Below are 20,656 nucleotides of genomic sequence, written 5' to 3' on the forward strand. Positions count from 1 at the left end.
CACTGAAAAAATTGCTAGGGAGCTTGCTCCCAGTGCTTTGAGCATGCCTACAGCATCAGGCCCTGCTGATAAGCTAGGCATTCCCCCCAGGGTCGGCGTTAGACTTGCGGCCCTGGGCAGAACCTAACTAGTGAGCCCCCATCCTGCCAAAGCCCAAGCCCCGCCACCGGGGGCTTATATCCAAAACCAGCTTTGCCACCAGTAACTTAGCTTCGCCGGGGGCCTCTGTGATGTGGGACCTCAGGCAATTGCCCTGCTTGTTACCCCTAATACCAGCCCTGATTCCTCCCCCTTGGAGACTCCTACTTGGGGCCTCGCCTTGAGTAAGGGCTCATTAGCTGTAGAGCAGCATCAGGGCTTAGGTGGCTTTGCAAATGCTGACAAGCAAAGCATGAAGGTGCTGATAAGGTTAGACAGACCGAGGGGTGGTTTTGAGAATGTCAATGGCAGACGTAGGTGCCAAAAGAGGTCGTTACCTAAATACCTGTGTGGAACTGAGCCTCAGTGACTTAGATGGCTAAGTCACACTTTGTAAAGCCTAAATCTTACTGAAAGCCAATGAGACTTAGGCTCTTAAGTACCTAAGTCACTTCTGAAATGCAGATTGCTCAACATTGGAATTCAGCAAGGCCCACTAAGACATGCCTAGGTCAGTATCTTTCCCGGGACATGAACTGGTAGTGTAAAATAAGGGATAGTGGCATCATGAATTCACCTCTCTCCCCACCTATGCTGAAGGCAACAAGAATGCTGAGAAGACAAAAACTTTGAAGTGAGGAGATGGTCCTCAGCTCAGAAGGAAATTCAGCCTGTGTATTAAGAACTGTAACCTACCTGCACATCCAGTGGGGTGAGAAAAACTGCTTGATTAAAATATTGTTTAGTCTAATAAGATTTAGGATTTAGACTGCATGTTTATGCCTCCCACTTATAATCACTTACAATCTGTCTCTCTGTAGTTAATCAACTTATTTTAATGTTTTATCCTTACCAGTGAGTCTGTCTAAAGTGCTTGGGTAATCTGCTCAGATTACAAAGGCTGATTGATGCATGTCCATTTTCCTTTGATAAAGTGGCAGACTAATTAATGAGTTTGAACTGTTCAAGAGAAGCTCTTGAGCAACATAAAACACTACATTTCCGGGGTGCAAGGCAGGGAGATTTGCTTGTGTCTCTCTGTATAATTCATGAGTGGTTTATACAGCATTCATGCTTCTTTACGGGGTGTATCCTTGTATCTTGTTGGCTGAATGATCACAGCACCAGAAGGGGCTTTGCTGCTTGTCCCTAGCACAGCATTTTAAGAGATAACCCAAGGATGTGAATTAAGGAGGCACAGCAGTCCCACAGTTCTAGGATGTACTCCAGAGGTCCCATCACAGTAAGACTCTCATGTAACTAACTTTGGGCTTTTCATCAAGAAAAATGTAAAGTTTTGCATAAAGCCGGCATTTTGTTATTTTGCTTATCATGAAATATTTTATCTGATATTTTAAAATCTGATGTATGTTTTCAGGAACTGAGATAAGTTTAACTTGTTACTGTTTCAATTTTCTTTAATCCACAGAGAGATTTTAGACAGCTAGATTTTCAGTTTTATTTGTATACAAAAATATATTATCATGGAAAAAAGCATTAAAGTTTCCAACTATATAAAATTACAAATATATTTTCATAAAAGCAATTTTAAATTAAAATTTAAACTATATTTTTAAGAAAAAATATAGTATTAGCACATTTAAGTTACCTGATCCTGCTTGCTGCAAAGTAACAAAACTGATGTGATCAGTTAAATACTTATAGAAGGTGACTTTTATTATGTTCAGAAGATGAATATGTTGGATAGCAAAGTTGACAGTTGTCAGACATGGCAGCGGCTTTCAGTGATTCACATCACTAAGTTTCTTCATTGCATCTTCAAGGAATTATCAGTAGACCAGGATGATGCCAAAAATTGCTGTGCTTCACATACCTGGAAACATGAAAGATGAGAGAACCCAAATACTACATTTAGTGACATTACGTTTCACTGACATATCAAAATGTTGTATCTGACGCCCAGCTTCTTAAACTGTCTGGTGTTTAACTGACATGAAAGAGGAGAAAGCCAAAAATATATCTATAGAAGTCAAAAAGTTATAAAGGTGGCAAAGTTGTAAAGATTTAAGAAAAATCACTATTCTAATTTGAGTCATAGGCATCAAGAGGCATCTGCACAAGTAAGTGTAAGCTGTTGCAGAAACCTAATTATATAGCAGAAGTCAAAATATGTGATAGTGATATAAGACTGAAGTGGGCCTTTTTCACTGCATTACCAAGTCAAAGATAAAGTTGGCATGTGAAAGCAGAGGTGGTTTACATTGTGAATGAATAAGACTGGGTTGAAACAATTGTGGACCATTGGATTATTAGCATGCACTATAGCAGCAGCAGATAGCAATTGCCCTCTCAACTTGCCCTTCTTAGGAAATGTACAATCTCCTGGAATCAGTATGAAACAGGCAGCTCAAGAAAGTCACATGCAACTCAGCTGTGATAGCCCTAGCAGCAAAAACCCAAAGAAAAGGTTACTTCAGACTCTCTTTTTCGGGTGTCTGTCTTCCTTGAATACCAAGTCTCCTGACATTCTGCCCTTCTGCAAAGGGTCTACAGGTTAATAAATTCAATCTCACTGGTAAAGAAAAAGCTAGCTGTAGAATGGATCCATTGCAAAAAAGAGTAAATAAGGAAGTACTTAAAATAAGTGAAACTAGGCCAGAATTAAAATACAAGTGAGAAGATTGCAAGGGCTAAACACAAATAAGCCAGAGCTAACACGTTTATGATCATAAAAGTAGATGTCTTGAATTAAACTCAAGGCAAATCAACTAAGGCTTACAAAACTACAAAGAAGAGGAAACACGAAGAATTTAAAAAAAACCCAATTTGTGTTATATCTTTCATTCTTTGTCCATACTGCTCATTTAGGGCCCAGTCCTGTTGGGTGTGGGCGCAACACTCTGCCTGCATGCAAAAGATTACAGGATCGTGGCTCAAATGAATAGCACAGGCAAACTGTGAGAAGGGGAATAGATGTAACACAGTATTTTAAAAAAGGAGTGTTTTTCCATAGCCTGATGAAGAGCCAAAGAATAAGGTAACTGAATAACAGGCTGTCAGGAAGTGACAAATTTGGTCCATATTTAATGGAGACTAAATAAACTAATTTTTTTTCATTTAAAGTATAATGTATGGACTTCTTTTCCTTAATCATTTTGTAAAGATAACTATAGCAGTCTAATATTTACATTTATACCAGTCAGTCATAGTGACTGTCCAGTTATTTAGACTTATAAGACTATGAAACAAAAGCCTATTTTTCACTGTGTTGAGTCAGGTTTTGAAGAATTCTTGCTTGCATAACAGGTGCACTATCAAAGCAACTTCATGATCTATGGTTAATTTTATGGCCCAAAAATGCTATCTGTAAGAAAGTGTTGGTCAAAATCAAGCGGAGTTTGGTGGCTAAAAAGTGGGAAGGAGGGAGGGGAGTGAATAAATGAGATCTTCTATGTAGCATATAATCACACTATCAGAGAGCAAAAGCAGACTAAGGAGACCTAAAAGTACAAATACATGGTCAAAGGCATATCTCTCCTCATGTTCTACACCCCATTACCTCTCCCACAACAAAAGAAGCAAAAACAACTCTACTATTTTAAAGGAAATTATGTAAAAATACTGTTCCCCTCCCCAGTCCCATCTCCACTGACATTTTGTATTGTAAATACCTTGAGTTCAATCATTTTTAAGGTACCACACAAGGTGAATCTACTTACTTGCTAATGTCCTGTCAAGATCAGCAATGAAGTCTTCTAGTTCTTTTGTGTCTCCAAGCTTTGCTGCAAAATATGAGAATAAGGACAGCACTCTTTAGAAGTGACAAATGTAAATCTGTGTCACTGAGGCAAATAAAGGCCATTAGAAACCACTTGAATTTTGAAGGACAACTCCCAATATCATTCCAAGTAGTATCTAATCTCTTCTTGATTATCTTCAGAGAGGGTTCCTTAACCTCCTCCTTTAATTGGACTTTGCAGTAGACCAAATGCTTTAGAGAAAAGACTATCCTGATATCTGGCCTAAAATTTTGATTCCTTTATTTTAGGGAGTTATTCACATGATGACATTGGAGCAAACCTTTTATTTTGTTTCCTTAAAAATTAGGATATAAGCTTTTTCCATCACTGTTAGATGTCCTCTCCTGCCTTGTGTAGAATTGTTACTTATGTACATATTCTAGTGTTCTGTCTAATCCAGTTTTTTAATATTGCAAGTGGTTTCCATCACTTCCTTCTAGAGACTATTCCATAGTCAAATAAATCTTGCTGTCAGGCACAGCATCTTGATAATCAACCTAATTCTTTGCCAAATTTCTGCTGCCATTTTAATTGCATTGCTCATTATTCCTCATTATTACCTCTCAGTACCATGCTAAATAGTTAATTCCTCTCTCGGTTATTTACAACCTTTTGATATTTGTAAGGTTATGTTTCCACCTCCACTTAGATGGCTTAATCAAACTGTACTACTGTTCTACACCCCATTACCTTTCCCACAACAAAAGAAGCAAAAAAACCTCTAATATTTTAAAGGAAATTATGTAAAAATATCTTTTTTTTTTAGTCTTTCCTCCTGAGTAAATCCCTCCACGTTCCCTGAAATGGGTGCTCAGTTGCACAGCCTTAATATTGCCTTCACTTAGTTTACGTAAGGAATTTAAATTAAACATATGTAAAGATAAGATTATGTCATGGAAGTCACAGATTCTGTGACTTCCAGAGACCTCCATGACATTTGCTGTTTTAGCCCTGGGGTGGCGGGGCTGGAGCTCTCAGCCACCATGGGTGGGGGTGGGGAGGAACCAGGAGCTCCAAGCCACTGGCCCCGGAGTTCCAAGCCGCACGGGAGGTGGGGAGAATGGGTGAGAGACCTGGAGCTCCCAGCCACTGGAGGGGACCCCGCAGCACCATGCCTCTGTGGAGGGGGTGGAGGGAGCAGAGCTCCTAGCCGCCGCAGGCAACAGGAGGGCCCTGTAGTTCCCTGCCACCACACCTCCGATCAGTCATGAATGGCGGGGGGACCCGGAGCTCGGAGCTGTTGCGGGGGCAGGGGCTAGAACACTCCACTCCCAATGGGGCTCAGGCTCTCATCACTCAATCAGTCCCATTTTGTCATAGTTATTTCCGTGAATTTTTGTTTATTGCCCATGACCTGTCCCTGACTTTTACTAAAAATAACTATGACAAAATCTTAACCTTAAACATAGGGCCTGACAGCATGTGTGTTCACATATGGGTAGGTGTGACCCTGAGCACCTCTGTATTCACACCCTATACATTAATGTAATAATATTTGTGCAAAATAACCCTTGTAAGGTATCATTTAAAAACTAACAACACACTGATCATTAATATTCTTGTGTAATGTGTGTACAAAACGCTTACTAAGAGTTATGAACATAAACTCAAATTATGACTACGGTGTATTTACCAGACAAGTCAGGGAAGTGGGTAAACTGGTTTCTTAAAGACAAAGGACAAGCTGACACCTTTAGCCAGGTGTCATCAAAGTTGATTGGCAATCATCTGTCAAGTGGCCATTCTTCGGCAATGAAGTGAGGAAGGAACAGATCGATATGCATTTTAGCAAAAAATAGCATGGAACATCTATCACCATGATACTTCATGTCTGCTTCCTCACAGCTGGAATGAACTTTATCTGTGGAAAATGCTCAGGAAATTGCATTTCAAGGGGTGACTGCACTATAAAAGTGAGGAGCAAAAACACCCAAGACTCTCTTGCACTCTGTTTCACATAAGAAGACAAAGGAACCAGCCCTTTGGCTTTGGGGAGAGATCCTGACCTGAGAAATTGGTCAGCCATGTTGCTGAGAACCTGTGGTAAGGATTTTACCTTGAACCAAGTCTAGCTTATTAAGTTTTAGCTACTAGAAAACATGTTATCTGTATTTTTCTTGTAACCATTTCTGACTTTAATACCATATACTTGTACTCACTTAAAACCTCTCTCTGTAGTTAAATGAACTTGTTTTATTTGTAATCTAAACTAATCCATTCTGTGTTTAAACTGAACTGTTTGGTAACTCCAGTGAAAGCAGCAAACTGTTGAATACTGACCCTTTACAGGGGCAATGGACCTTTAAGATCTGAACTGGCCAGGAGAGGGCTGGACAGTGCAGAGCACAGGTCTCTGGGAAAATTCAGGACTGGGAGTGTGTTGGGGATGCAAGGAGTAACCAAGGCAGGTAGAAACCAGAGTATGACTGGTGTGTTGCTGACAGGCTATTGGGGTCAGAGCTGCTGGACGAGGGCTGTAGCTATGCACAGACACTCAAGGTGTGTAACTGGGAGCTACAACAGCAAAGCATTGTGAGGCACCCTAGGTTTCAGGGCAGGTGATGACAACTCCTCATTGGTCTGGATTGCACCCTGGAATAGGACAGTAGGTCTCCATACATGTATGTTGATAAGCTGAATGAAGACAGGCAAAATTTTTGAGGATGTATGTGGAAGCTCTGTGTAGCACGAATGCATGTCTGTTCCTTTCATTGGCTTAGAGTATGTCTACCCTGCAGCTGGGCATTTGCTTCCCAGCATGGGTTAACAGATACGTGCTAGCTCTGCTTGCTCTAGTGTCTTAAAATAGCAGTGTAGCCACAGCAACACAGCTCAGACTAGCCATTTGAGTACAAACCCACCCAGCCCCCTGAGTATGTACTCGGCTGGCCAGCCCAAGCCACCAGCTGGGCCACTGCAGCCACATTGCTCTTTTTAGCATGCTAGCATGAGCAGGGCTAACACAGGTCTGCCCACCTCCACTGGGAAGCATACTCCCAGCTGCAGTGCAGACATCACACTTCAGCGAAGACATTAGATTACCCAAGTTATCTATGCTCAAGTTAGCCTAGCTCAAGTGAGAGCTGTGATGCTGCAAAGAGCGATTGGACTACTGGCACAGAGTGATTGTGTCAGCAGCTGACAAGTTGTGCGAACTCGCATGGTAGCCTAACCCCTCTGACAGGGCCAGCCAACTCACATTAAAGCACCCTTGCACTCGAATTAGGTGTTTTTGTGTGCAAAGATGACTGAGGCAACATTCAAGTTGTAATGTGAGTTAATTCTACAGTAAAAATAAACCCATTCAATGAAGTATTTAGCGAGATACATTACGGTTTTAGATCAACCAAAAACTAATGTTTCCATTAATGCTGTAGAATAGTAGCTAATAGAGTTGGCAGGCCCTGCTGTGAATCACTGGTTATTGCAGACGTCGCACCTAATGTGCCACTGTGTTTAGCACAGATACTAGTAGGACTTATGTTTGAAGTAATCTTAATGCTAACACTCAGGAATTTGTTCTCATCTTAAATATGAGTAGATTAACATTTTACAGAGATGAGTCTGCACCACTCAGCCTTCAGAAGAAACTTAAACACTTAAAATAAAGTTATGATGAGATTTACCTTTACAAGAAGTTACTGCTGGAGATGGTAAAGTTGGAGTTGGACTTGACAGTGTTGGAGAGTTAAGTTTTTCATCACTGAAGCTAAAACTGTTTCTGTAGAGTGAATCTGCACCTGTAAGACAAATTCTAAGCATTAGAAATTAGAAACAATGTCCATGGCAAGTTTATAACAGTAACAAAATTAAAAAAAACCCAAAAACAAACATCTAAGCCCTCAGACAAAAACTTTCTGGAAGAAAGAGCAGGCAGTATGCCTGAAAGCCCATAAAACTCAAAGATACATAGCACTAAATCTAGAAACACAGCCCAGAATAAGGGTGGGAGAGAAAAATGTCATAGTGGGCCAAATTTATCCCTTGTGTAATTGCATCAAAATCAGTAGTTACCCCATCTCAGCTAAAGACCTGGTTTGCCTTGCCTGATTCACAATGGCCAAGCAAACTGTGTTAAACTGAACCGTTTTAAAAATACCATTTAAAAACTTGTAGCAAATTAGTGGAGCAAACATAGCCCCACAAAAGCAAGGTCGGGGTACAACACTGTAGTTACAAAGTCAATGCTGTATAAATACAATGTGGAGTAATTTAAGGCAGCATGCAAAATCACATTGAGAGCAGAGATACATATCAGCCATCAGCCTCTATTAGCACCAGCCACTTCTGACACTTTGCACAAATCTGACCACCATAGGGGAGAGAAACGTCAGTTGTCCCTATCTCTGACACACTTCCTCTTCCTCCCTAATCTATTCTATCTTTATTCAAAACTCTTCTGCAAACATCTCATGTCCTTTGCCTATGACTCTTGATATTGCTCCCTCTGCTTTTTTAGATCTTGTATCTTTGGATAATTTTTTTAATATAGTTATTTTATACAGGGTTGTGAGATGCCAGTCCATGATTACTGCTCCAGGGATGATATGCTACACTCTTATTTTATATTATCTGTGGAGAAAAGTTGAATGTGTTATGGAAAGCAATAGGTCTAATGCCCTTATTCATGTTCTGTGGTTTGGGATGTGGGGAAAATCTTTTAGGTTTTTTCAACATCAGCACTTCTCTGAGGTCAGTGGACCTCTGCCTCTTTTCATAATAATGGTCCCATGATACTTAGTTCTTGAAAAGTATTAGTTACAGCTCCAGTGAACAGAAGAGTTGTTATTGTGTTAAAGACACCAAAAGCTGCCAGCTCCCACATTAGGAGCCAAAAACCTGAAAACTGTAGTTCTACAAAACTAACATTTTAATTTGAATTCAGTAATGCACTCCATTTAATTAGACGAATTTAAATTTCATTATTACTTTAGGGCAATGGCAGCTGTTCACTATGGATGGTGATTCTGCTTAAGTGGGATGCCTACAGGCGATATAGTTGTAATTTGTTTTTTTGGTGTTTCTCTGGGAATGACTTCACTGTAGGCATTACAGTGGCACAATTGCAGCGCTGCAGCTACGCTGCTGGAGCTTAGACCATAAGCGCCCCGTGAGTGCTCCCGGTCTCAAGCACACACTGAAAACAAATAGGGGGTGCTCAGCACCCAGGGGCCACAGCATGGGCAGCAGGTACAAGAGGCTTGGGGAGACATAGGGCAAGAAATGCCAAATGTGGTGCACCTCCCTTTGGCGGCACACCAGCCCGCCGCCTTTGGAGCACTGCCACAGGAAGCTCCCAAGAAGCAGGAGGACCATCCACATTAATTATATTACCTTCCTTCAATTCTTTATTTTTTTATTAATTGAGTCCAGTATCAGCCACTCCATTATCTTGCCTTGGATCGATGTTAGACTGACAGGCCTATAATTACCTGGGTCATCCTGTTTACCCTTTTAAAATACTGACACAACATAAGCTTTCTTCCAGCCTTGTGAAACTTCCTCAGTGTACCAAGACTTATTGAAAATCAACAGTAATGATCCAGTGAGCTCCTCAGCCAGCCCCTTTAAAACTCTTGTTAAAATAAATGACCAGACCTTCTAATTTAAAAATGTCTAATTTTAGTACCTGCTATTTAACATCCTCCTAAGATACTAGTGGAATGGAAAAAGTGTTATCATCATCATCAATACCATTGTTAGGATTCTTTTTGTTCTTAATATACGTAAACTCCTTCTTATAGTCCTTCACTCTGCTGGCCATAGATTTCTCCTTATGTCTCTTTGCTTCCCTTATCAACTTTCTACAATTCCTAACTTCTGATTTATATTTATTACAATCAACTTCCCCTTTCTTCCATTTGTTATTTATTATTTTTATGTTATGAAATATCAGCCTTGGTTTAGTCTGGATGTGTGACAGAGAAACTGCTGGGACAATGAAGCTTCAGTCTTTGCCCTTCCCTAAACATCCTGTCCAGGGCTGTTTGTGTGTTTTGTACATTTTTCAAAAGACACACTCCAAAAAGAGTGTAAGCCTTGGAGTCCTCCCCATCACCACTATCCTAGAAGCAACACACCAACACATCCTGACACCCACGAGCTAGAGGCTGATGCCAAAGTTCTACCACATTGCTGCTGTTCCCCATCCCCTACACCCTAGCTGTGACACCAGTCTTATCACTAATTATCTCTGGCAAACTCGTGCATGTTAAATTGTGATCTTTGAGTGACTACTTTTTAAAAAGTACCCCGTAAAGCCTTTGGAGTTTTATAAAGCTGCCAGCTGAACCTGAGTTAGTCTGTTCAGTTGATATACTTGTCTTCGAATAGGATGAACAAATAGCTGCAAAATGAAGGGTTTGGAGTAAAGAAGGGTGGATTGTATTTTGGTGAAATAATTCAAGGTTCTCACTGGCCTTTATTGTTCCAGAACACAGTTAAACCTCAAAGCATAAAACCCACTGCAGGGCTATGTAAACACAGAATATTCCCATGAGATAAACAATTGAAACTTTCTGGATAGTAATTAGCTGAAAAAGGAAATCTTCAAACCTTCCCTTTTAAAACAGGCAATGATATATTCAACTGTCCAGCTTATTTTATATAAATATTTTACAAAAATATTCATCCCAGTATTCTAGAAGAGGCAATTTAGGGTAAGATTTTCAAAGGTGCTTAGTGCTGGCCTAGCTTTGCTCCCATTGAAATCAAAGGGATTTTTTTTTTTTTTTTACCAACACTGAAAATTTTTGAAAATATCGTCCCTAAAGCTTCATTTTAAACCCTCTTTAAATCACATATTTTTATTATTATACAGTTCAAAGTCTCAGAGCTTTTACTCACAGATTGCACTGCTCAACCCCAACTCAACATTAACTGCTCTAGAAGTCCTTGGTTTTTAAAAAAAAATGAAGTCAGATACTTAATAGTTCTAATGCTGCCTGTTAAAAATGAATGCTATTAGCTCGTCTTGGGAGAAATAGAGTTGTCGTGGCCACAGAGAGCACTATTTACTTTGGACATAAACATGCTCACACCTTGCTGCATAGTTTATTCTTCGTTTCTCAGCTATCAGCATTCTGCTCCACATGCTGACACTCTAAATAAAAAAAAAGGGGGTGGGAAGGCACACCCACAGACTGTTTGCACCATCTGGAGCTGAAGATTTGAAGAGCTCCAAATCTCCCTTCACCCTCTGGCTGGAAGATGCCAGGAAGGGATCCAGAGAAACCAGCAGCTGTAATATCTAATGTGTATCATGGTTTTTCATTACATACATTTCCCTTATAGTCCCCATCAATCTTGCTAGTTGTGAGGTAGTGTTTCTACTTTAAACCTTTCCCTGTTTAATAATATGTTTCCTTTCTCTAAAGTAAAAATAGTGACAATGAAAGAAACTGGAATGCAAGACAGGCAAGGACTGGGCAGGACAAACCCAGCAGTGATAAGGTATTTTTATTACAGTAATTTTATTGGTCCCTGCTGATTGTAGTAGCTTGTTGGAAGTTTAAGGCAATAATCTATTTCCTGGGAATATTTTTCTCCACCATGTCTACACATTGGTTTGTTACTGCAGGATTGCTAATAAATGCTGGCTTTTCATGATGAATATAACATTATTAATTGGGTTTGAAATTATAAAATAAATAAAGCTACAGCAGCATGAGTGGGATTTGTTGATTTTGAAAGCGGAGTTGATTGACAAAGAAAATTTACTCCCTAAATCAAGAATGGTATCTAGTTACAACGTTTTAGCCAGTGTCACCGAAGGGACTAAATCAAATGTATTTATTTTACAAGATTTTTGTGACATCAATGACAAGAAGTATGGAACATTTTGAAAGTGTGATAGAGATTATGGTTTACATCGTAAAAAGAATTTTTTTTGGTGCATAAAATGCTATAGTTATGGTGAAGCATTTCTATTCTCAAGCTCCTAATTAAGGATAAGAATTTAAAAAAGCAAAATGAATGGAGAGCTAGACTAGGTCTGCACTAGAAGTGTTTTGCCGATATAGCAATATTCATGTATTATACCAGCAAAGAACTCTTAATGTGTTCACAGTTTATACCAGCAAAATTGTGCTTTTGCCAGCATGGTTTATTCCAGCCCTACCCACTTTTGTTTTTGCTGGCACAGCTATATCAGTCACAAATCACATATCACCCTACTCATGACCAACAGAGCTACATTGGAAAAAAAGTTTATAGTGTAGACTTGGCCTTAGAAGTTTTACCGTAAGCACTAGCTTTACATGAACAGCTATCTAATGCTGGAGCTTTCATGCTTGTACTTTGACTTCACTGAGAGCTTCAAGCTGAAACATGTAGGTACTGTTTATCCTGGTAGTTCAGCAACTAGTCAATATTTGCCCCTTTTATTGCTACGGGGAATAAAAAACTGACTTTTGATATGGCACTAATCTATCGGTTGTGTCAGGAGTGCCAGCATGGACCCAATTGAGTTGTTATGTAGTTAGGTATGTTTTGAGCCAAGCACTAAGGCCTGGATCCAGTGTTGCAATGCCTAATTTTTAGATGCCTAGGCAATCATGGAAACAACTCTGCAATCCACAAAACTCTCTGTACAATGAATGGGTAGCGAGTAATAGGATCCACAAAAGCCAACACACGTGGCCAGGAGCCACCTAAGCTAGCCAGTGGGAGATGCCAAGAAAAGGGGTGTGTCCAGCCCCTCTCACAAGTGGTGGGCACCTAAATTCAGGCTGCTGGGAGGTAACTATCTCTGCTTGCAATCCACAGCTAGGAATTCATCTCCTAGCGTCAGGTGGTTTAGGAGCCTAAGCCATTTCTTGTGAGAATATCTTAGGCACCTGCCTACCTCCACCTAAAATAGCCAAAGAGGAGGCAGCAGCAGCCTCCTTATAACTTTTATCCCCATTGTTAGAGTATTCATCTGGGATGTGAAAGACCCTTGCTCGATTTCCCCCTTGTCCAATGAGAGGGGATTTGAGCAGGGGTTCCCCAAGTCCCAGGTGAGTATCCTAGTAAGTGGGCTATGGGATATTCTCATTTGGGTCTCTCATTCTGTCTTGTTGAACCAATTCCACTTTAATTAAATATTAACTGCAGCAGAGTCTGTGTGGAAAACACTCTAAGGTCAGGGCACTCACCTGAGAGGTGAGGAATCCCTGTTCATATTCCTTCTCCTCCTCCAGGCCTCTCATGAGTGCTCTAACCCCTGGGCTAAAGGTTATATTTGCAAGGGAGTCCACTGTCTCCTCCCCCAACCCCCTGGCCACCTTGTGTGGATTAGGCCCCCTGGGGAAGTTAGGCATTCCCCCATCTATCTTCATAGTGGGAGGATCTCATGGGGGCTTAGGTGTGAGATAGACATCCAAATGCCTGCCTTAGGCAACAGTGCATATGCTCAAAGGCAGAAACTTAGGTGCCTTGGAGACTTTTACAGCAAAAATTTTTGTGCCTACAGGGTTTTGCAGAACACATTGGTAGCTAAAACTGGAACTTTATGTGCCTAAGTCCCTTTGTGGATCTGAGCCTAAGATCTTGATTAACTTTTGTGCATGTCATAATTATTTGTATTATAGTAGGGTCTAGAGCCCATTGTTCTAGGTACTGTACATAGTCATAGTTAGAGACAAATCTTGCCCCAAAGACCATACAATCTAAAGTAACATGACAAAGAACACAAAACGGGAGAATTATCCAGACAGGGAAATATCTTTGGACTCTTAATTCTAAAGTCTTCTAAAAGCCTCCCATATATGATATAAGATCTTCAGTTAGCCCCTTTGGTCTCCATTTGCTTAAAAGGGGACTTTTCAGATAGAAGCAATGTTTAAAGGATTGTGCTTTCTGTGTTAGCAAGATATTTTGGAGAAGAGGGGAAATGCAAGCCTTTACAAAAGGAAAGTGGCTTACCCTGCTGGCAGAAACTCTAGAAAGACGAATGGATTTACATACCCTGCTACAAAGCAGTAGCTTTCAGAAGAGGATATTTGTTGCCAGTTATATGGACTATTAAAGCAGATCAATAGTGCAATATTTGCTTAACTACATTTTGAGTGTCTTTCCATCTTTGAGCCTGACCTTGCCAACCCTTTACTAGACTTACAGACAAATTTTCAAAAGTACCAGCGTTGTTGGATAGCTCAGTTTTGGGATGCCCCGCCTGAGGATGCTGTGAACCGACAGTTCCCATTAAAAGCTGTCAGAGCTGTTGTTGCTCAAGACCTTTTACAATTAGCTCAAGATGTCTCAGGTTGGGCACTCCAAAACTGAAGTACACAAAAATCAGTGTCCCTTTTGCTTACATCTGGGTGTAGGCTAACTATAGTTTATGGTACAATGGCCCATAGCAAGCACTTGTAGGATCACGCCATAAAACTACGATCCTGTAACTGTTAGAGACAGAGCAAACAGCTGTTAAATTGGTCCCTCAGCGTACTTGAAAATGAATACTGTATTGTTAGTGTACTTCTACTGTGATGAACTGACAGATTTATGAAGATGGAGAGAGTTTATATGAATTACACTGTTCAGCAAAAATAGTTTTCAGAAAAAACACTGTCAGCATTTATTTTGCTGTTGGTGCAGATTTGTGTTTTGAGAATTTGGCCCCACACAGTCCAGCTTCTCTTTGGTCCTGCAGTTACTTTTAATGCAAGTGTTGCCATGGGAATAGGGAGGTCACTACAACTTCACTAAAGGATCAAGTTGGAAGAGAAGGTGGGCTGAGGGCGGAAGCCTGCGTTTGAATAGAAATAGCTTTGGTAATTAACACACATAGAGGAGTTATGAAAGACAAGGGGAGTGTAACTGGAATTATGTTTTCATCTGATATTTGAGCCTCTCTCTGGTGTGAAAGACCCTCTTTATTAAAAACTGCCATTCATCTCTGTCTTCACCAAAATGGTACAGGGAGGTCAGGAGAGGGATTTACTATATTACACAATGTCTTCAGAAAGAGAAATAAGTTTACTGGGTATTTTTAAGAAAGCTAGATCACAGAATCAAGGAAAAAACCCAGGCAGGACATGCCAGTATAGACAGGTCTACAAGTAAACTGAAGTACCTGACTGCAGGCTTGGAATAAATCTGAAAATGATGGAGAATATTTTTTCTAGATTAGAAATTAATCTAAAAAATTTTATTTAAGTAATTTTTGTATCAAACTTATCTTAGTTCATTTTCTCTCTCTTCTTTCCACTTCTTCAAATATATCTTTGTCTGCATGGCATAAGCAGAGCACTAATGGAGAAGATAACGGTAGATGTTCCATGGCCCAAGTTATGGCTATTTCCCGAGTAAGCACTTATGTCAAGAAGAAGAACCAATTTGCTAATTTTGTATCGCTAAAGGAGAAACCCTGATGTAGGCTGGACAATAGGGACATGCATTACTCTGTCTAAACCATTACAAGGGTGTTGAGGACTTTGCTCCAAAACATCAGACTCTGTCTGTGCCTCTGTAATGTATTAAAGCAAAATGAGTGAGATTTATGATGTTAGTGTTCAATTCTATTGTGGTCTTCTTCAGTCTTTAGGGGTTTTTTAGGAGCTAATCTACTATTTTACAAGGGCATGTTGTTTTATTACTGTGCCTTCTGCTCTGTAGGAGAATGCCTCTATTAAAATCTATGCCACAGGGCACCAAGGATTCAATAAGGACACCTCAAAGCACCCTTTATCCCAATTCTAGTTTATCTACCTCCCAAATGAAATGGAAGTACTTGGCATTACAACAGAAAGTTCAATAATGAAATTGCATCATATAACCCTTGCCAATGTTAGAAGGGTGGGCTTTTTGCAACTTTTCCCCACCACTACTAGCATTGGGGTATTTAATGGCTGGTAAAAATAGTGAAAATGGTAGTGTAGACAAGGCTGCTGCAGCTATGAGCTACCAGTGTTTTAGATTTGATCAGAACATCGTTAGATTACATTGTATTAAAAATTCTGGAGACTTCAGAAATCTTGTCTACATTAGGGCTCCCACCATGTATGGTGACCAGATAGCAAGTATGAAAAATCAGGACAAGGGGAGGGGAAAATAGGTACCTATATAAGAAAAAGCCCCAAACACAGGTTTGGGATTGTCCCTATAAAATCAGGACATCTGGTCACCCAATCACCATGACTATTAATGGTGGAACTGCACCATTGTTATCAAGGATGGGAAAATATTGCCAGAGGATTCAGTAGTAGACACAGGCTTATAGAACAGGCTATGGACTTCAGCAGCCTTCAATAAGCAGAGAGATTGCAGTATATACAGCTCAAACTTGATCTTTTAATACAAATGGAAGTGTATGCAATCGTTTTGATAATCTATATCTATTTTAAGTGTGCCCATCAGCAGTATCTACACCTTAACTGATTGAAGGAAATGCCTTTCTATATACTAACATTTTAAAGTTAAACAAAAACAAAATCATATACAAAGCTATCATATTGACAAACTGATGATGCAAAACAGGAATAAACCATTGAAATATAAAACGGAAGGGACCTCAAAAGGCCATCTAATCCAGCCTTCTGCACTGAGAAAGGACTATGTATAACTAGATCATCTCTTACAGGTTTCTGTCTAACCTGTTCTTAAAAACCTCCAATAATGGGGATTCCACAATTTCCCTGTGAAGCCTATTCCAGTGCTTAATTATCATTATGATTAGAAAGTTTTTTCCTAATATCTAACCTAAATCTCTTTCTGAATATTAAGCCCACTACTTCTTATCCTATCTTCAGTGTACATGGAGAATCATTGATCATCATCCTCTTTATTACAGTCCTTAACCTATTTGAAAATTGTTAAAGTCCCTCCCCCTCAGTCTTTTTTTCTCAAGACTAAACATGTCCAGTTTTTTTAACCTTTCCTCATAGGTAAAGTTTTCTAAACCTTTTATCATTTTTGTTGCTTTCCTCTGGACTCTCAAATTCATTCATTTCTTTCTTAAAGTGCAGTGCCCAGAACTGGAAACAATATTCCAGTAGAAGCCTCACCAGTGCCAAGCAGAGCAGGACAATTATGTCCCTTGTCTTACATCAACACTCCTGTAAATACACCCCAGAATTATATTAGCATTTTTCGCAACTACATCACATTGTTGACTCATATTCAGTTTGTGTCTACTATAAGCCCCAGATCATTTTCTTTAATACTGCTACCTAGCCAGTTAGTCCCCATTTTGTGGTTTGTCATTCGATTGTTTTCTGCCTAAGTGTAAAACTTTGCACTTGTCTTTACTGAATTTCATGTTGTGGATTTCAGACCAATTCCCCAACTTGTCAAGGTCATTTTAAATTCTAATCCTGACCTCCAAAGTGCTTGGTGTTAACACAAATTTTATAAGCATACTCTTCACTCCATTATCTGTCATTAATGACAGTATTGAGTAATACCAGCTCCAGGACAGATCCCTGCAAAACTCTGCTAGATATACCCCCTGGTTTGACAGTGAACCACTGATAACTACTCTTTCAACCAGTTTTGCACTCACCTTATAGTAATTACACCTAGACTACCATTTCCCTAGTTTGCTTATGAGATTGTTATCTTGATTTAGTAAGGCTTTTGATACAGTCCCATATATGTCATATCTACAACTACCACTCAATCCACAAGGTCACTAACCCTGCCAAAGAAGGAAATTAGGTTGGTTTGGCATGATTTGTTCTTCACAAATTCATGTTAGCCACTATGTATAACCCTAAATTAATATAACCCTATTGTTCTCTAGGTGCTTACAAATTGATTATTTAATCATTTGTTCAAGGATCTTTCCAGGTATTGACATTAGGCTGACTGGGCTATAATTCCCCATGTCTTTCCCCCCACTTTTTATTATGTTTGCCCTTCTCCAGTGCTTTTGGGACCTCACCCGTCCTCCATGTTTTCTTAAAGATAATCACTAACAGTTTCAAGACTCTTTCAGCTAGTTCCTCAAGTACCCTAGGATTCATTTCATCAGGCCCTACCAACTTGAATACATCTAACTCACCTAAATAGTCTTTAACCCATTCTTTTCCTATTTTGGCTTGTGTTCCTTCCCCTTTGTTGCTAACATTAATTATGTTAAGTATCTGGTCGCAATTTACCATTTTAGTGAAAGAAAATTTCATTATTAGAAATCATAAAGAATAATTTTTATAAGGAAAATTCTATAGAGTTTGGGGGGGCGGAGTCAGCAACTTAGAAAAAATAGGTTTGATTGTGTGTTTTTTTTAAACTTACTTATGACAACTTAAACATTGATTCCATGGCTTTCTAATGGGAAAGCAGGCCCTTCAGTCCTCCTAATTACTAATAATTTTGGTATACTCTCCTAGACAAGCAAGAACAACCAAAAAGAATTTAAAAAGAAATTTGAACAAAAATCTTAGCACCAACAAATGTACGCTACACTTTATTACTCATTTGACTTGCTTATAGATATTCCCCATCTTTTGATTGCATGTTGTCTTTATCCTATATGTATTAATTTAATATTATTTGTACAACTAGCATGCTTTCTGCACTGCAAATAATGTTTTACCTCAAATTGAACCTTGTGATGTAAATTATCTTTAAAACTGCAACCTCCAAAAACAGAAAATACCACCATTCGCTGAAGGGAGAAAAGGAAATGGTTTCCAGTATTTCTAAGTTTCTTGTGAAAATACTTTTAATACAACATTCTTGTTTTAGTAAATATTTAGCTAGCTACAGGATGATGAAGCCATCAGGAGTCTTCCTGCTAAAACAGAGTAGGGTTGTCTTTGGCTTCTAAAACACAGAGTGCCTCAGTATTCTACCCACCAGCTGGGAACTCTTCTCTGATACCTTATTTTCCAGCCTCTGACCTTATCCACCCCAAGGACCCCTGTGTTTCTCTTTGACTTTTCACTTTTGTATAGTCACATTCTCCCCAGCAATCAACAGCATTAAGGGAACCCACAAAGGGGAAAAAAAACAGGGCTTTTGTCCTTATCTGCCTCTTTATGATTGATCCATTAAGGTGTGAGAACTAACAGTGTCTGAGACATCCAAGAAGACAAAACAAGTGAAGATCAGACTTGACATTCTTGCTATTTGTGAGGGGGAAAAATAACAAGAAAACTAGTATTTTTAAAACATAACATTGTCCAGATTTATTTATATATATTAAAAGGAGGGCAAAAAGGGACACCAAATCCTTTTTGCAGGTCAACTTCAACCCGCTGTTTGATGGCAGAAACAAAAAAGTCAGGTGCAGGAGTGCTGAGAGAGGACAGCAAAATTAAATGCACACTAGTTTTAATGTGGGGCTGGCAGGGAACAACGTGAATACAGCATAAATACTGCTGCTAGAGAAGAGCTGCCTTTTACAGCACTAAGACCCTTGTTGCTTAAGAAATGTACATTTAGTTTAGATCATAGAAACCGGTACAAGGGTCTCCCCAAAAGCTGCTGAAAAGAGCTACGGTTTCCAGGACCAAAACATAAAGACAGAAGGGGGGATTTGGGGGGGAGCCGAGCAGTGTTTTTGATTTACGAGGGGTGGGGAGAGCTAGCCAGTGTCTAGAAGTCAAAGCTATTTTTATCTGTCAGCTCTGAAAGCTCCACTCCCTGAAGACACTGGATCAACGACCTGCGTGCAACGCTGGCCAAAGCAACCCTGCTCAGCGCATGCAGACGGGGTGCAAGGAGCGAGCGCGTGAGGCCCGCAGCTCAGCAGGGAGGGGGTGAGGGGGGAAGGGGAGCATGCGGGGGGCCTGGGGAGGGAGGGGGTGAGGGGGGAAGGGGAGCATGCGGGGGGCCTGGGGAGGGATGGGGTGGGGGGGAAGGGGAGCATGCGGGGGGGGAAGAGATGTGGGGTGGGAGGAGGGTCTCTCACTCTCGGAGTCGCTGACGCCGCTGCTCTCGCTGACGCTGGCGCTGCTCCGCCGCTTCATCTGCGCCAGGTGCTCTTCGTAGCGGCCGGGGCGCGCGCGGGCGGGCGAGGAGAAGTCTTCCAGGACGGCCTCGAACTCGCCCAGCACCTCCGCCAGCTCCCCGGCGTCCGCCCGCAGCGCGGCCGGGGCCCGGCCCGGGGCCGAACGGGAGGAGAGAGCCCGCGGGAGCCCGGCACCGGCGTCTGACGAAACACACCGAGACCCTGAACCTCCGCCCGGGGTGGCCCGCTGGGGACAGGCGTGGCGGGAGCGCAAAAGCGACACCGAGCCACCGCCGCCACCCCGCAGAGACACCGAGCCCCCCCCGCCCCAGCGACACCGCGCAGACCGACCCCCACCCCCCGAGCCACCCCGCCCCAGCGGCCGCGCCCCCCGAGTGGGGGGGACCGTGTCACTCAGCGAGTGACATGCCCGCGGCCGGCCCCGGGCGCGCACTGCTCCCCTGCAACCCAAGCCCAGCGCGGGCGGCTGCCCCGTTGAAAGCCTCTCCCCGGGGCCTGGGGCTGGACCGGGGCCAAGCCTCAGTCGCTGCCGAGTGCCGGGGCTCGGGGTCCTGGACGCCTCTGCCCCAGTCGCTCCCGAGCGCTGCCTCCGGCCCCCGCGACAGCCCCGCCGCCGGCCAAGGCTGCAGCCCCGCGCAGGGCGCCCACCTTTGCCCGCTCCGCTCCGGGCTTGCGGAGACTTCATGGCCCCAGGGTCTCGCCCGCCCTCGCCGGCGCCGGGAGAGCGAGCTCCGAGTGCGCGGGGCGAGGGACGGAGTCCAGCCGCTGCCTGAGCGCTCTCCCCCGCCGCCTGCTGCCTCCAGCATCTGCGGCCGGGCCCCGCCGGAGCCTCTTATAGCCTCCGCGCCGGTCCCCG

General features: G+C 41.7%; 1 protein-coding gene across 1 annotated transcript; it reads right to left on the minus strand.

Annotated features, from left to right (window-relative positions):
• Nucleotides 1-1,541: 1,541 nt before the first annotated feature.
• Nucleotides 1,542-20,613, minus strand: RGCC (regulator of cell cycle). Its single transcript, XM_067563176.1, has 5 exons — nt 20,449-20,613; nt 19,741-19,980; nt 7,526-7,639; nt 3,819-3,881; nt 1,542-1,972 (listed from the first exon to the last, which is right to left on the minus strand). Exons 1-5 carry the CDS (start codon nt 20,483-20,485, stop codon nt 1,965-1,967), a joined length of 462 nt encoding a protein of 153 aa, XP_067419277.1. The 5' UTR covers nt 20,486-20,613; the 3' UTR covers nt 1,542-1,964.
• Nucleotides 20,614-20,656: the final 43 nt, after the last annotated feature.

Source organism: Emydura macquarii, unplaced genomic scaffold, assembly GCF_026122565.2.
Source record: "Emydura macquarii macquarii isolate MOO-44397 ecotype Brisbane River unplaced genomic scaffold, CSIRO-AGI_Emac_v2 contig_2473, whole genome shotgun sequence".
NCBI classification, from domain to species: Eukaryota; Metazoa; Chordata; order Testudines; family Chelidae; genus Emydura; species Emydura macquarii.